Source organism: Mus caroli, unplaced genomic scaffold (genome assembly GCF_978045245.1).
Source record: "Mus caroli unplaced genomic scaffold, Mus_caroli_1 scaffold_10, whole genome shotgun sequence".
Classification (NCBI taxonomy): domain Eukaryota; kingdom Metazoa; phylum Chordata; class Mammalia; order Rodentia; family Muridae; genus Mus; species Mus caroli.
The window spans coordinates 47,680,156-47,699,042 of NW_028227265.1; the positions used below are offsets into that span (position 1 = coordinate 47,680,156).

General features: G+C 38.8%; 1 protein-coding gene across 5 annotated transcripts in view; it reads right to left on the reverse strand.

Annotated features, from left to right (window-relative positions):
• Positions 1-18,887, reverse strand: part of Inpp4b (inositol polyphosphate-4-phosphatase type II B) — a 793,726-nt gene that overhangs the window by 188,559 nt on the left and 586,280 nt on the right. For all 5 annotated transcript variants that reach the window (XM_029480343.2, XM_029480345.2, XM_085843791.1 and 2 more), the window contains one exon: positions 16,836-16,983. In XM_029480343.2, the coding sequence (XP_029336203.1) occupies positions 16,836-16,983 (148 nt within the window). The remainder of the gene's footprint in view (positions 1-16,835; positions 16,984-18,887) is intronic.

Below are 18,887 nucleotides of genomic sequence, written 5' to 3' on the forward strand. Positions count from 1 at the left end.
ATTTTAATAGCATAGAGGGTAGATATCTTCCACTCTAATTCTGATTAAAGCTCACTATAAAAATAAAAGTTCCATGCCTTTTGTCTGGGAACTGAATGATCAAAGGCAGAGTAGAAACCCTGATTGAGATTAAATATTTTCTACAACAAATCGGTGCCAAATATAGGCAAGAACCAATTTTTAATATTTCTGGGGGAAAATGCACACTGTTCCTTTAAGTCTAGGAAAGTGGGGAGAATCATTTCCTTAGCAAAGTCAGTTTTTCCTCAAGCCACAAAGGGTTCCTGTAAAGATTGGAGTTCTGGTGCTCTCGACTACAGGATATAGTTCCAAGGATCAAAGCATGAAGTAAAATACAGCTACACCCCCAACTCAATCACAGGCTAAACAGCAAAGTCCATGAGATACAAACCAGCAAGCTCAAACATCAACCTTGGGGTGGGGGGAGATCTTCCTATGTGGGGCTCTATGCTGACAAAGATATTGTAGCATAATCACATGAATCCTGAAAACCCCAGCTATGCAATGAAATGAACAAAGTCCTGCTGGTCAGAGAGTAGAGAGCAAGGCTGCATACTTGCCACAATCAAAAAATTATAGAAAATAACATGAATTAATATATCAATACTAGAAGCATGGGCTTCCATGGGAGAATATTTCACTGCTTGGCTTAACACATGACACACACATGATGGCTATGATGGCTTGAGAATATACTTATACAAAAAATAGAAGTGAATTTGAATAAAGTTGAATATAGAGAAGGATATTAAATTAATGTATATAAAGAGAAATGGGATATAGGTATATTTATTCATGGAGATATTACTCTTTAAAGATGGGAGAAAGAAATGAGAAATGATATAAACATTCAAGGATACATAGATAAATAAATAAATCCAAGACTTTGATCTCCATACTTAAGAAATAAGGGAAAGGAAAAATAGGTTTTCTGTGAGTTTGAGGCCACTCTTATCTACAGAACAAAACCCTGTCATAAAAAATAATATTTTTAATTGTTTTGTTTTAAATTATCAGAGACTAATCTCCAAAGAAGGGAGAAAATGGTGTAAATTGACATAAATGTTTTCAAGAGTACATAGATAAGAAAGAAAGAAAGAAAGAAAGGAAGAAAGAAAGAAAGAAAGAAAGAAAGAAAGAAAGAAAGAAAGAAAGAAAGAAAGAAAGAAATCCAAGCCTTGATCTCAGTACTTGTGAGACAAAGGCAAGGACAAAGAGGTTCCTTGTGAGCTTGTAGCCAGCCTAATCTACAGAGCAAATCCATGTCAGCCCAGGCTACACCCAGAAACTCTGTCTCAATAAATATTAATTGTTTTAACTTATCAAAATGAAGGTGGTTATAAGTTCTTTGGTTATGATGGCATTTCAAATCCTCTATAAGAAAAGACAAAATAGAGGAGACATGAATAAAAAAGGGTGCTGCTAAATTGGACTAGTCTATATGCTCAGTGACTTCAAATTGCTGGACCAAAGACATAATATGTTTGAAGAGGGGCTCTCTATTTTTGTTAATGGGCAAGAAGAAAAGGATATAGACTCCTTCCAAAGTAATAAGGATCAGATTTGATAGAGGGACATCCCCCCCCCCAAAGATCTTTCTGATAGCAGAAACTCAAATGGAAAAAATAGACTGACAATACATATTGATAAACCCTTTTGAAACAAGGCTTGAATTGACAGCTAGAACTTCAGCTTACAAAGTCAGTAAATCTTACTGGCTATAAAATTCTCATGATATGGTATTATGTACCATCCTTACAGGTGTCATTAATAGAGACTTACGTTTATATGAAAAACTAACTTCTAAAGACAGAGACAGTTTACTTTTCACCTAGTCAACCAAGAGAATGAAACCATTTTAATTGATCTTTGTACCCTTTACATTCCATATGGATGTCTTTATAGAACCATGAATATTGCTTGCAAGGCTTATATGTTACAGAATGAAACATCAAGAGGGCAGCCATGAAAAGACTGACCCTCAGAGATGCTGCGACCTGCTGTTCCAGCTCCCTAGTTGATACTGCCTCAAACTGATGCTGTTTCCTGAGACTTGCTTCTAGAACAACATCAGAAAGGACTGGATCTCAGATGACCTTGGTTCATCCAGCTTTTCAGACTGTTCTAGTCAGGACTTCAATTTAGATGTGAACTTTCTCAACCCACTGAGACTGGACAACAAATGATGCCTGCTAGCTTTCTTTCAACTGAACCATTTTTCCAATTTCCTTTTGGGCCTCCAGACTGAAATTCTTTACCCCAATTCAGCAGAAACCAATTATAAGAAGACCATTGTCACAGCCCCTTAAATTGAGATAGATGGTTTTGGTAATTTTTAGTATATATACATATACATACACACACACACACATACACACACACACACACACACACACACACACATACACACACTTTTTAAGGGATGATTTACAAACAATCATGGTCTTAGACTGGGGGGAATAGTAAGCTTAGACTCAAAATTTATCTTTACTTTCCTTTTCTCTATACTTTCTTTCTTAGGTTAAGGAAAGGGAGTTGAGCCGGGTGTGGTGGCGCACGCCTTTAATCCCAGCACTCGGGAGGCAGAGGCAGGCGGATTTCTGAGTTCGAGGCCAGTCTGGTCTACAGAGTGAGTTCCAGGACAGCCAGGGCTACACAGAGAAACCCTGTCTCGAAAAACCAAAAAAAAAAAAAAAAAAAAAAAGGAAAGGGAGTTTAAAAGTAGGGGTACAGTAATATTATAAGAAAGTAGACAAATAAGGGTGGATTATTGAATCTACTCTTAAACAAAAGCATGTTACAGCCATGATCTTACATTGGTAGAGATCTTTATATTTTGAGACAGAGCTGGAAGTTATATTTTCTTACAATGATGTAAAATCTTGTATACTGATACAGGCTTAAGATTCTCATTGATCTAAATCTTTGTTTATTGATAAAAATTAAGATTAATCTATTACAACATATTTGCATGTTTCAATCTTGTATAGGTATTTTGCCTTTGCAACTTATTTTAAAATACACGGTTTAGTCCCAGTCCTTTTAATGACTACTATTACAAATTGTTAAAAGTAATTATAGAATGCAAATTAATAGTCAGACAGTCAAACTCACGGTAATATCAGATATTAATCTATATCATCACTGAAATATATATCGTGGGATGAACAGATAATTAATAATAGCTATGGACAGGCAATGTTTGCTTGTTCAGATATCCTATAACTAGATGAATGATCTTCAAAATCATCAGAGATCCATGGAATATGGCATATATAAAATTCTTTCATTATTAAAAGACCTTTTAACTATGAGATAGGTCTGCTCATGACAGTGCCCCCATTCTACTTCAAAGAAGATGATGAGAACCAATAACCTCACATGTTATTGCTTGAATTGTGCAAGCCTAGCCACTGGGCAAAAATTGCCCTAACTTCATTAACAGAAAGAATGCTGTCCATAGGATAATCAACTGCTAAGTTCTGCCAATACAGGGTAAGATAGTCTTTCATAATTCTTGCTTCACTTAAGGTCTGTTAGATGTTCTGGGCCATAAGTCTGAAGATAGATGTTCCAACATTATAAAGAATACTGGTAGTTATCTAGGAAGCCAACTGTCTCTGTCATTTCTGTAATTTTTGGGAGCTGCATTCCTGTGTTCCCTACATACTCAAGTAATATTTATTCCTTCTCAAGTTTCAGATGGGGTTAAAGACTAGATAGTGATGTTCTCACAACTAAACTTAATTTTTTTAGCATTTAGGAAGATATTTTAGGTCTAAGAAGATATTTTTAGGTTAATAATATAAGATAGGATAGAAAATTATTTAGATACAGAACTCTGGACTCATCAGGGTATGATAGATAATAAAATACTTTCTCATGAGTTGCCAAATCATATAAGCCCTAAAGTTATAATTTGGGTTTATCGATGGGAAAATAGATTCTAATAGCAAGGAGGGTAGATATCGTCCCAGCTCTAATTATGATTAGATCTTATTATAAAAGTAAAAGTTGTGTGTCTTTTGTCTGAGAACTGAATGATCAAAGGCAGTGTAGAAATCTGGATTGAGATTACCTATTTCCTACATCATGAGTATTATGAATAAAGCAGCAATCATATGATTGAGCAAATATCTCTATTGTAGAAGGAAGTGTTTTTAGGGTATATTTCCAAGAATGGAATAGCTGGAACTTGAGGTAGCTTGATTCCTTTCTTCCTGATTAATCCTGATTTCCCTAGTGGCTGTATGAGTTTACACTCCAAGCAGCAATTTGAGTGTTCCTCTTACTCCACGTTTTCGCCAGCATGAGCTGTCATTTGTTTCCTTGATCTTAGCTACTCTGACAGGTGTAAGATAAAAATCTCAATGGAGTTCTGATTTACATTTCCCTAATAACTAAGAATGACAATAATATTTTTAAGTGTTTCATGGCCATTTGAGTTTCTTCCTTGGGGAATTCTGTTTATAGCTGTACCTTATTTTAAAAATATTTTCTTGATATCTCATTTCTTGAGTTCTTTATATATTTTGTATATCAGTTTTCTATCAGATATGTACTTGCTAAACATCTTTTCCCATGCTGTAGTCCACCACTTTGTCCAAATGACTATGTGTGTTGCCTTACAGAAGCTTTTCAGTTTCTTGAGGTACCATTTCTTAATTGTTAATATTAGTGCAAGCTTTTTAAAAAGTTTAGCTGGGCCAGAAAAATAGTAAAAAAAATAAGATTACAAATAATATTTGAAAAATACCATACTATATATGCTATGATAACTTTTAAAAGTAAAAAAAGGAAAATTATTCTAGTTCTAATGCTGTCATGGATTTTTTGGTTTGGGTGGTCCTAAGTGAATAGAAATATATTTGATTATTAAAGCATAAAAACCAGCATGAAGCTCTACACTTCCAGGATGGCGATTCTAACTGAAAAGAAGTCCATTGATATAGGTAAGACCTTGAGTTTGGCTAATTTTGATGTGTAATTTTTTTAGTTGTATATTTTAAAATAATAAGTTTATTTAAAATTTTTTAAATGAAAGTGAGTGATAACTATTTGGGATTTTATATTGATATGTTTCTTATGTTCTTCTATATTGGTAATCAACCTATGGGTAAATATTCATCCATATAAGAAATAAAATGTAAATGTCCAAAAGCCAGTGAGTTCATGATTTGCAAGTATAAGTAAAAAGAAACATTTTTATGAAAAGTTGCCAGAGACAAATAGGAAATAGGAAACCAAGGCTATAAAATTCAGATAGACTTTGCCTCAAAAACTTAACTTCTAGGGATTAAACTATAACATATTAAAAATATTCAAAACTGTGTTTATCAGATGCTTACTCTTAGTTCTATCATATAGTGTTAGGAACATGGCTCAGTAATCAATATCATAAGACTGTGCAAGAAGAGGACATATTTTAGACCAAAAACCCACAGGAAAGGTTGATTTGGTAGCAAATGCCTGAAACTCAACAGTGGATCTGGACAGTGAAGGCAGGCAGATCCCAGGAGCTCTCCAAACAATTAATGCAACCAAAAGAGCACATCCTAGTCTCAGGGATCGATGCCACATCAAAAGGTAAAGAATAGAGAAAGATATCTAAATTCAACTTCTAGCCTTCACATGTGCATGGCAGGCACACATACCCATGCACTAAACACACAAAATAAAAAGAGGAAAGCTAAATTTTATAATACACGTGCAAACACTGAAGCAACAGTTTATATGCGTTTTAGCAAACAGTTCCATGATAGAATATCATGCAATTATTAGAAATGAAATTTTAGGGACATTTATTATGGCATGCAAATAAAATAAAATTCAGGGAAAGTAAATTTCATGTTCAATACATTAGACTTTTTAATATAATTCAAAGTATGGTACATATATGAGATTACACGACCTTGACGATGAGGTCATCTTTACTCTGTGCAATATCTAAGCCATGCTGGGAAACTACTGGCAGAAGGCAGCAGCTAGATGATTGTTTCCCTGAAACGCCACAGACAATGCATACACAGCAAATCCATCACCCACAGGTGCATATGCACTATACACAGCAAGTCCATCACCCACAGGTGCATATGTCCTATACACAGCAAGTCCATCACCCACAGGTGCATATGCACTATACACAGCAAGTCCATCACCCACAGGTGCATATGCACTATACACAGCAAGTCCATCACCCACAGGTGCATATGTCCTATACACAGCAAGTCCATCACCCACAGGTGCATATGCACTATACACAGCAAGTCCATCACCCACAGGTACATATGTCCTATACACAGCAAGTCCATCACCCACAGGTGCATATGCACTATACACAGCAAGTCCATCACCCACAGGTGCATATGCACTATACACAGCAAGTCCATCACCCACAGGTGCATATGTCCTATACACAGCAAGTCCATCACCCACAGGTGCATATGTCCTATACACAGCAAGTCCATCACCCACAGGTGCATATGCACTATACACAGCAAGTCCATCACCCACAGGTGCATATGTCCTATACACAGCAAGTCCATCACCCACAGGTGCATATGTCCTATACACAGCAAGTCCATCACCCACAGGTGCATATGTCCTATACACAGCAAGTCCATCACCCACAGGTGCATATGTCCTATACACAGCAAGTCCATCACCCACAGGTGCATATGTCCTATACACAGCAAGTCCATCACCCACAGGTGCATATGCACTATACACAGCAAGTCCATCACTCACAGGTGCATATGTCCTATACACAGCAAGTCCATCACCCACAGGTGCATATGCACTATACACAGCAAGTCCATCACCCACAGGTGCATATGTCCTATACACAGCAAGTCCATCACCCACAGGTGCATATGCACTATACACAGCAAGTCCATCACTCACAGGTGCATATGTCCTATACACAGCAAGTCCATCACCCACAGGTGCATATGCACTATACACAGCAAGTCCATCACTCACAGGTGCATATGTCCTATACACAGCAAGTCCATCACCCACAGGTGCATATGCACTATACACAGCAAGTCCATCACCCACAGGTGCATATGTCCTATACACAGCAAGTCCATCACCCACAGGTACATATGCACTATACACAGCAAGTCCATCACCCACAGGTGCATATGTCCTATACACAGCAAGTCCATCACCCACAGGTGCATATGCACTATACACAGCAAGTCCATCACCCACAGGTGCATATGCACTATACACAGCAAGTCCATCACCCACAGGTACATTTCCTTGGGGTAAATACAGGAGAAAGCAAACTTCTTAGAGTTCTCTCTCTCTCTCTCTCTCTCTCTCTCTCTCTCTCTCTGTGTGTGTCTCTCTGTCTCTGTCTCTGTCTCTGTCTCTCTCTCTCTCTCTCTCTCTCTCTGTGAAAATATGTATCTATAGCAATTATAATGAAAGAAAATGATGGTATCAGTTTGAGAATTTGCATAACTGAAACTCATAGGTTCTTCAACTCTGACTGAGTTTACTTTTGAAAGGAAATGTTTAATGTAATGCTAATTACGCAGAATCAAATCTGTCTCCTACAGTCACCAACTTTCGTGTATCTGAGTTTGACATACATTTGTAAGTTAGTCCAGGGTGTTTGCAGGGCCACATGTGTTCACTGTTCACTGGTTTGCATAAAGCATCCTTATGGTGTAAATGAGGAAAAACCATATTCTCTGCAGCCAATCCTGACAGAGTTTAGATGTTGCTGGCAGGGATGTAATGAATGGCTCAGTGGTGATTTCACATCATTCATTCACAGCATCTCTCCTTGCCTGCAGCTGCCATCAAAAACCACTCTTGCTATTCATCTCACAGTGAGTGTGACATTTGGACTCAGTCTGAACTATTTTTTATTAAATTTGAGACTGTACATACACAAAGTCTTATGGCCATGACAGAGCTTAAATCCTTTGGGAGCACCCTCCAACTGGCCTGAGCAGTGGCGTCTTCTGAGTTCAGATTCAAATGAACTGACAGCGAGGAGCTTTCATAGTCTGGCACTTTGGATTTTATACTGTGATTTAACTCCAAAAACCTCACAAGCAGAAAGTCTGAGCCATCACCCATTTACTGCAGTGAACATGGGATTTTTTTCAGGTTCAGTGACTTTGGAACACTTGTTATTGGAAATGTAATTTCATATGTGAAATATATAATGAGTGTTTTTCATGTAAAGAACACGTCTAAATTAGAGCAAGAAAAAAAAGTGGGTAAAAAATCACTCTAAATTCTCCTATGAGAAGAAAAGCCACGGTTTATAAATTCTGTATTAACCTCAACTTCAAAAGCCTGATGTGGTAAGCAGACTTTTTTGTCTCTGGGGCCATCATGACCTCTTAGGCATCAAGTTTAAAATTTCCTTTCTCATCTGAGATGTATTTTAAGATGTAGCTTTGTGAATATGTGTAGTACTGGAAAAAGAACCTGGAGCCTCACACAAACCAGACAAATTCTCTATCACAGCTCTCTATGTTCAGCACTTGATTAATGTTGTAAATGTGTCTATAGTTTGGCAATGTGACATTAAATAAAATATGGCCCAATAAACAGTTAAATATATCATCTTAGTTTTGGTAAGTACATATAAAAGCACACGGAAAGAAATATCCTAGCATATTAACAATGCTTTTCTACATTATAAATCGAAAATGCGAATTGACTTTATAGCAATATAAAGTTAAAACACAAAGCTCACTCCTCTTACAGAATGCTTAGGCTCGCCGCCAATAGCAGCTCCATTTCTCTAGTTTATCGATGTCACTATGAATGTCTCCTTAAAGTTTAGGACCACAGCCTTATTTTAAATGTTTTATTACTTTCATTTTAGGGAAATTATCAACATTTTATGCTTTTTTCTTCCTTTTTTCTTTTCTTTTCTTTTTCTTTAATGTCCCCACCCTACCAGACCTCTCCACACCCTGGGACTTCTAGTCTCTTGAATGTAAGGTGCATCTTCTCTGACTGAATTCAGACCCAGCAGTCCTCTGCTGTATATGTGTTGGGGGCCTCATATCAGCTGGTGTATGCTGCCTGGTTGGTGGTCCAGTGTCTGAGAGATCTTGGGTGTCCAGGTTAATTGAGACTGCTGGTCCTCATGAGCTGGATTTGTCCCTACAGTTTTTTCATACTTGAACAATTATGGGTCAGAGATTTTGACTGTGGGATAGCAACCCCATCCCTCACTTGATGTCCTGTCTTTCTGCTGGAGGTGGGCTCTAGAAGTTCACTCTGCCCACTGTAGGGCATTTCATCTAAGATCCCTCCCTTTGAGTCCTAAGAGTCTCCCACCTCCCGGGTCTCTGGTACATTCTGGAGCGCCCCCCCCCCCACCTTCTACCTTCCGAGGTTCCCAGTTTTCATTCTTTCTGCTGGCCCTAAGGGCTTCAGTCCTTTTCACCCACATAATACTTGATCATATTCCCCTCTTCCCCTCCCTGTCCCCTTTCCTACCCAGGTCCCTATTTCCCTCCTTGTCCTGTGTTTTATAGAAGAAAGAGAATTATTTTGTATTTAACTTAATATAATTTATAGGTTATATATGAATATCAATATATGTGTATACATAAATAACATATAATGTATTTTCATCAAATACAATCATTGACTTTCCCCCTTTCCTTTTCTTGTTTGAACACCTACTTTGCCACAACTTTTGAATCAATAGCATCCTTATCCTTCTCTTTCATTATTATTGTCTCTCTGTCTCTTTGTCTCTCTGCCTCTGTCTCTGTCTCTGTCTCTCTCTCTCGCACACACATACACACACACACACACACACACACACACACACACACTCATGTAATCCTTTAGAAGTTTGCTTTCTCCTGTATTTACATCAAGGAAATGTATCTGTGGATGATGGACTTGCTGTGTATAGTGCATATGCACAAGGACACAGGAATCTGGTTCTTGCTCCCTTGTAGCATCTTTGATGACCTAGTGGTTTGTGCTATGACATGGCTTGTAATCACAGCAATTTCATGGGCACTGTTTGTCCCTTTTAGATAATGTCATAGCATCCCAGTATATGTACCTGCGTTTAATCTCAAAATGCTTACGCACTGTAATTCCTGGACCCTGATCCTGCAACTCCATCAGAAATCATGGAATTTTCAGCTGTTTCACTAGTCCTCAATGAGCCTGTGCAGTCCCCCTGTGACATGACTTGTAACCACAGAGAATTCATGGGCTCTGTCTGTCCCTTTAGATAATGTCATGGCACCCCAGCGTATGTCCCTGTATCTAATGTCAAAGTGTTTACCCATGGTAGTTCCTTGACCCTGATTCTGCAACTCCATTAGAAACCATGGGATCTTCCATTAGTCCTCAGTGAGCACGTGCAGTCCCAGAGAGTACTTATGCGCCCCCAGTGCTTGTGGGGTGGCAGGGAAACAACCATCTAGCTGCTACCTTCTACCTGTAGTTCCCCAGTGTGACTTAGTCACTTTGCTGAGTACGGAAGGCCTCATCATTAAAGTGGGAGCTCCTAGAACCCCACTGCATTCCTGTAGTTTTCTTGCATTCACATCCTTCATAATTAGGGGGATTTACACAACAAAATGTTCACATCATTATCTAAATGCTTCTGAAGAGAGATGGGAACACACAACTCAGAACTTCTGTTCTTTTCTGTTGACGGGTAGGCAAACCTTCAGAACGGAGCTGAAAAGAACTAAAATTGTTATAAAGGAAATTTTAATACAGATTGTGTAGGTATTAAGGATAGGGCTTGTGAGCTCATCATCTTGGGAACTAAGAAGCAAGGACTGCTCTCCTCGAATCTGATTATAACACAACTTGTAATTATTCATTCAATTGCCCATGACTGCTTGTTTGTTCATGGTAAAATGACAGGGCCCAATGGCAGGAATAGAAACCACATCTGTCTAGAAAGGGCAAAAATTTTACAATGGTCCTTGCAGAGTTTTCTAATGATGACTGATAGATATCTGCTATATCCAAATATATATGCATGACATACATAATATAAACATAGATATTTATAAATCAATTAATACTATATTTACTGAATTATATTTTTAAAATATCTATCACTGTCTGATTGTGTATGTCTATCTAGCTGCCATCTTTCTGTGTAGATGGACACCAAGCTCTGTAAGTGGCCATCATATAAAATGACCCAGGTGACATTTTTTTAAATGTCTTGATCTTTTCCTTATCTATTCTCTAAGCATGGTGAGAAAATGTTTTATAAATAGTTGCAAGTACTGAAGGATGACATTTTGTGATGCTCCAGCCTTCAAGAAGCTCAAGAAGAATCCATCTGACACTGGGCTTGGGAAAGAAGACAAAGGGGCAAGCAGTGTTCTGAAGTCTGAATGAAGGTAGTATGAATACTTCTGAACAAAGGCTTTCAGAGTCACGCTATGTTTGGAAGATGAAAGATGTTTTAAGGATTTCTTATATTGTTCATATATATTTTATGTGTGTGTGTGTGTGTGTGTGTATAGTTGCACACACATGCCCGTGTGGAGGTCCAGGGTTAATTGTGTATGTTTGTCTACTCTCTCATTTAATCCAGAGCTCAACAGTTATGCTAGGGTTTCTGTCTTAACTAGTTCCGGGCATCTTCTTGCCTCCATTTCCACCACTGAGGTGAAGAACACATATCCACACGTTTACCTCTTTATAGGTGTGCAGGGGATCCAAACCCAAGCCCTCCGGCTTACATGGTAAACATTCTACTAAGTCATCTTCCCAGTCCCTGATAATTTAATTGATATGTTCTATATTAATTTGATGTGCATTTGTACTTTTATATAAAAGGATAATAAAATAGATATTTTTCATTTAGGCTATTTTCTCAGTTGGACATCCTATATCTTCAAGCAGGTTTCTCAAGAAAATTTTATATGTAGTATTTTATAAGATCTTACATACTTAAGCATGCTGTCTTCATCACCTTCATTCATAGAAAACTTTATAACTTGGTTCTAAATAATAATGGGATGTCATATGCTTCTTCTCTCAGATGTCACAGAACACAGTTGCACTGGGTCTTGACACCCAATCCTGCAAAGCAGTGTAGGGCTAGCCTGCTTCAGCTCGCACAGCAAGCAGCAGAACTGTAGACTCAGGGACCTGTGTTTGTTTGCCTGCAAACTTTCTCACACGGCATATTCCCTAAGAATATTTAACATCATATACCTGCTTCCAGCTCTTTGCAATTCCAACACCACTGATGTGTTCCTACTTTACTTCCTATACCGTTGCCTAGCACCAAGGGAGGAAGCATTACAATCCTCCTCCAAGTGGCTAACACGACGCTCGGGTCCTGTCTTCTCTGCTTGGTACTGTGGGTTTAATTTGGCTATTGTATCTTTGCATCTCAATATTTCTTCCATTATTAGGCTCCTGTCCTTTCTCCCTTTCCATGGTCTTTTCTTGAGGGACTGCTGACTGCTTCCTAGTGGTCTTATCTCCTCACATTGTAACAATGTCTGGCTAACTTTTCTATGATTGTTATCCTGTTTCCCTTTTGAATCTTCCGAATTTTTTCTTTTTCTTTATGGCATTTTAAAGGTTCATTGTTGAATTTGTAACAAATTCTAACAATAGGTGATTTATATAGAAATGGTACAGGAGGCAGCAAAACTTTTACAAAGCAGGCTACAGTCTTCACTGTCCTTAATAAGTTTTTAAAAATCTATCAGGTTTTGAACAGTTCAGTTTCCTAAGATTGAAATATGATTTTCTAATCTGAAAAGTCCTAGTTCCTAGGTCCAGTACCAGCCTTGGGACTACATCAATACTTTCCACCAGCCTTCTGTATATGTGTGCCATGGAAGGCGAAGATACAGCAAAAGACAGGGTCAGGAAAGGAAGACTCACTGAGACTGTAAAGGGAAAGAAAACAACAACAACAACAACCAAAAATAAAAAACAAAAACAAAAACAAAAACCAAAAAACAAAAAACCAAACTAGGACAATGGATCATGCCAGAAAACTTGGTAAGATAGAGTGGGTCTGAAACCCTCACATCCAGGTACCCTCTTGGGACGGTAGGCACCTCCCTGCTCCCTACTAGATTCCTGGCCTAGAACAGAGCCAACACTCCCTGATGTTGGTCACAAAGCCCAGGACAGAGTTCTGCATGCTAAGGAGGTACTAGAGGCCCTGAGGGTTTAGCCAATAAGCTTCATTTCTCAGACATTCCTCCCTGCAAAGGGCATTTAATCTTTGGTCCACCCTGAAAAGTTAGTATGCATCCATTTTCCACTATGAACAGCCAATAAATGGTATGGATAAACGCAGACTGTCTCTTCCATTTAGAGCTGCTGTAGGGAGCATGGAGAAAGCCTTCTACTACCAAGCAGCTGCCCAAGTCTCCTGGAGAAGGCCTCTCTGTGCTGCCAGACAACCACTGCCAAGCTAAAGACAATCGCCAATAGATAAGCCAGAGGTCCCATTTCCCTGGCCCTGGGCTAACCATCATCCTCAGTCAATTCTCAGCTCTTCTTGACCCAGCAGCACCTGGATGTCCAGGAGTTTGGGAGCACCTTGTCATGACCTATGGACCCCGACACTTCATTCCCAACTACTCTTTGCAGTTTTCCAGTGGTGGCCGGAAGCACGGGAGTCAGAGAACCCCAACTTCAGCTTCCAGGATCTTAGACTGCATTTTCCCATCCTCTAAGTGGTGGTCTTTTTTTTTTTTTTTACACATTTCCATTCACTAACTTGTTGTATTTTTAAGTGAAGTGGTATGCCTGATTCTTCAAGTAAGCTTTTAAATCCTCAAATTTCTGTAAAGTAAGTTATATTGATATTGGAAGGTAGCACAATTATGTATTATTCGTATGAGAATAAATTACTATGTGTTGTGAAATACCTTCATTGTCCAGGCTCTGTGCTTTCAGTTATTTTTCTGTGGTTTGGAGACTAAGTTAGATGGTGTCCTTAGTTGGAATTTTGAGGGCTATGCCTAGTCATTGCGTCTTATATGTGCTTCTCTAGGGAAATCTTCCCAGCTGAGTGATGCTGGTTCAGGTCCTGCCTGATGCTTCTGTGCTGTGAGACCTTCTTCCTAGCACATGCATGCATTTGAGTCTCCCATCGTCTATGTAGCTTCCTGGCTGTGACACAGCATTTCTTGGCCTGAATCCATCTGTGCAAGCTGATTTCTGGGTCCTTTTTTTCTTCAACCATCCACCCGAAATACCCCTCTCTCTATTTTCCTTTCAACCACTGTTTTTCTAGACTAGTCTAAGTCTAAGACCCTTCTCTGTTAGTTTTTCATGAATTTCAGTTCTTGTTAATACTTCTTGTTTGATAAACAATAGCTATGTACTGACTCCTAGCTTAGCCAACTTTGCCAGTACAGTACCCACCCTTCTGTGGTGCCCTTTATGGCATAGATCAATTTGGAAATTCTGGAGACTTCAGAGTCTACAAAATGGCATGATGCCATTAGTCATAGGTTTATGGCTGTTGGCACAAGGCAGGAATCAAAACACAGGACATTTTACTCTCTATTGTATATTTCAGCAATAACAGAATTTTATAACTATGAAATATGGCCAGCTATCTGAGATTTGGGGCCTTAAAGGTGTTTCTTATGATACAGTATTTTGTATTTTTGAAGTCATTAAAGGCTCATTTAAAAGGCAGAGAAATGGATTATCTAATTAGTCATGGTTCAGAGATTCTCTTGCAAACCAATAAACTCACAAATCCTCCTGTGTTATTCTAGAAATTGATTTGGTTTCCTTGTTTAAAAAAATATTTTCAATTAAAATATTTTATAATTTATCTTAAATGGTTTTTAAATCAACAAGTGTTTAAAAGCCTTGCTAAGTGTGTCTATAGACAAGGCTTCTTGTCTTTAATTCAAATAGGAGTCAAAGAAAGAGTAATCCTAACGAGATGATGTCAAGCCATGGGTCGGAGCTGGTAGTACTAGTTCACTACAAAGCTTTGCATATAAAATGTAACCCAAGACAGAAAATAGCATCATGTATGAAACTGTGTGTGTGGTTTGTTGTTTTTCTGCATTTGCACACATATAGTATGTAGATGAACAAAGGTCTATACTTTCTGTCTTCTTTCGGTCACCTTCTTGTGGGGCCATAAAAAGCAGCCTATTTTGGTTGAATGAGGCTTGCTCCAGTGACCCAGTAGAAAACTCTACAAGGGCCAGAACAGTGAGCCATGTTCCCAGAGACAGGTGCCTGACACCACAGAGCCCCCAACTTCGCAATTCTGTGACTATAAGTCATGCAGACAATATCCCAAGCTTTTGGCATTTTGGTTATACTCCACTGCCACAGTTACCTGACTATAGCCAGGTATGCTCCTCCCCATAGTTACCTGGCAACAGCAAGATAGCCCAGCCCACTATAAAAGTAGCTGCTTGGCCCCTCCTCTCTCTCTTTAAGCTCTCACCTTTCTTACTCTCATCTGTAGCCCTCCTTCTCTCTCTCTCCCTCCCCACCTCTGGCCATGTGTCCATGGCCGGCCTCTCTCTTTCTACTTTCTTTCTCTCTGCCTTTCTACAATAAAGCCCTAAAACCATAGACTTTCTCTGCTCATCAAGGCTCACTGTGCTTGAAAGACGGGTTAGGCTTTCCCTAAAGAGCCGTGTCTAACCTTGTGTCAGAAGGCCTTCCTGTGCTCCAGCCATGGATCACACCAAGGACTCTTGCTGGAACCACCCAGTGCCCCCTTGCTCCCTGCCCTCGCCTCCCTTTAGCCCCGGGGCTAACGAAGCTGCCCCTGCCCCCCCCCCCCCCATTTTGTTCTTCCCCAGTGTCTGGGATGCCCGAGGCTGAGAACCTGTTACCTAGGACTGCCCCTTGTTCACCCCACTCCTCCACTGAGTTAGGGTTTCATGGCTTCCCACAGCCAGACACCCACGGGGCCATGTGGAAAGCATGCAGTAGTCCTTCCATGTCCTCCCAGCCAAAGCACCGGAACTCTGGCGGGACGATGGTTTTCTCCCACTCCCTCTTTCCCCCAAGCCCACTGCCCCACACCCTCTACCTTTTCTGTAGAGACAAAATTTATTTCAGAACCTGGAACTTCAACACTTAGTGAGCAGGAATGGCCAGCAAGATCCATGGATCGTTCTAGATCTGCCTCCTCATTAATGAGATTACAGTTTGTGTCACCTGTTTTTTGTTTGTTTTTTTGTTTTTTTTTTTCACATGGGCACTGGGGACTACATTGAGATCCTTCTGCTTTTACAGAAAACACTTAAACTGTCTGCTGAGCCCCATAATTTTAAATGTAAGATTCTCTATATTGGAAATGGTAAAAGTAAAAAGGTAGTTGAAGTCAATTTTAACTGTTTAGATGGATAGATAGATAGGAGAGAGAGAGAGAGAGAAAGAGAGAGAGAGAGAGAGAGAGAGAGAGAGAGAGAGAGAGAGAGAGAGAGAGAGAGAGAGAGAGAGCTCTGCATGTCCAGAATGTTAAGACTCCATCATTAGGTTACATGAGTTTGCAGGTTCTAAGAACTTAAGATTCTTGTGCACTGCATAGTCACTGAACATCTCAATTTGCATGAGACCTATTTCAAGGATCCAGAGCCTTGCAGGACTGGGTAGTGAAGGTCGAGATTATCTTGTGATCATATATGATAAAAGGCCCCAGAAAAGTAGATCATTAACAGGTATGTGAGGTAATGTATGTATTTACTCAATGTGATCATTTCTCAATTTTCATATTTCAAAAAACATCACATGCAGTACATAGTGAATATCTTTAATACAGCATAAAAAAGAACTGACATGAGGAAATGTGAGAGATTAATTTCTCTTACCTACATAAGTCTTCTTTTATGTGAAGGGAAATCAATTCCTTAGGAATATGAAAAGAAAGGATGCTTTCTGACATCTGCTCACGGATTCGCATCCACTTATTGTCAGATGTGGGGAATCTATACAGCTTACACACAGGATTCCTTAAAACTGGGCAAGGAGAAAGAAAAGGCAGTAGTTACATTACTAGCAAATGAACATCACATGAAGCTCAGTCAAAAAACAATCAATCAGAGAAATGTTTTGTTTACTATTTAATAAATAAAATACTGCCTATAAGAATCCATTAGTGAATTTGGATTTTTAAGCATTGTATATGTTTTACATTATAACATCATATTTTTGGTGTTAGTGTCTGAAACCCATACCTTTTGTTAAATTTGATATGTATGTCTAAAACTTCAATTAGGTAATGTAACTATAGTGGTTTTTCACTACCTATTCATTTCTTTTTCTTAAAATGTTTTATGAAACATACACATCTATAAGTACAGATGAAAATACAAGAACATACACATAAAATACACTTTGGGCACATTTATAAGCCTTCTCTGATTTTTCTCACTTTATGTTCTTAAATAAATGGCAATAGGCATGTTATATTATAAATTTTAAAATTCTTTTTCAAAAGGCTCTACTGGTAAAAATTTTCATATATCAGAGAGATTTATTTCTTTAGCTTAAGATCTATTAAATTCAATGTTATACATATTTAAAATATTAATAAGTCAATAGCTCACTCTCCAGAACCCCTGAACCCATGTGTTATCAGAAGCAAATCTTTGATATTGGGAGGAAGAACTGTTTAGTGTAGTTAGTCAGTGTTGAAAGAATAACTATGTCATACAAGCAAAAATTCCGGACTTGAGCATAATCCTTAGACATTAACATTATACTTGATATGTCTTTATGAATTCCAAACTCACAGCATACTCCCAAATCATACACCTACAGGAAGGATTCTCTTCCAACTTACACTGGACAATGATACCACTGTTACACTCATATACTAATGCTTAATGGCAGGAAAACCTGAGCTAAGACCAGTCAGGTAAGTACATAGAGTGAGTCAACTCCAGTTTACCAATAAATCTGATTAAAACTATTAGTTGATATTAAAGTAAATTTATCAAATTTTAAGCAATTTTGAGCACACAGTACACGGATCATATCCCCTTGGCATAACATGGGAAATGTCTTTCAAATCTTTAAAATTCAGTGAGAATATCATATTCTACTTGAGAAAAAAATTTTTTAAAGTCTTTCCTTAGCATTGAGATGAGAATATTCATACCCATCTTCTGTAACCACCTAGTCTCAAAGAGGAACTCTGAACGTTATCCTTATGAATATGTATATAACTCACCAGAAGCTTTATTCCAAATGTCATTACTTTATGTGCATGCAATATGTGTTATATGTGCATGTGTGTGTGATGAGTAAACCTGTGCATGTGCTCTCAGAGTGCAGAAGAGGACATCAGGTATTCTGTTCGATACCTGTCTTACTTGATGGAGACAGTGTCTCTTACTGAACCTCACCATAAGTTAGGAGGAAGTAGGCTCCTATGTCTCCTCCTGCTGCCCAGTGCTGGCCATGCATAGACATGGCTATATCTGGCCTTGTATGTGAATGCTGGGGTCTAAACTCAGCTTCTTGTGCTTGTACAGTGAGTAGTGTTCTTGTCCACTGACATAGCTCTGCATTCTCCAAATCTCATTTTCAAATCAACACATTCAAATCTTCTAAAATACTTCTAATACCCAGGCCAAGAATTAGACAGAAAGCTCATTTTCTATCAAAGTTCATTTCAAAGTCTTGAAGTAGCTGCATCTTTCCAGAATAATGAGAAAATAACTTAAAATATAGAAATGCATCCTCGAGAAAAGCACCGGGGCAGCTGGGGCGCAGGGTCTGCTGACACTCGCCAGCTACCCACAACACCCGCCACAGGATCTTAAGACTTCTGGTGAGTGGAGCACAGCTTCTGCTCCAATCCAAGTGCTCAGGACCTGAGACTGCATTAGTTAGGGAAACCGGCCTGAATAGGGCCA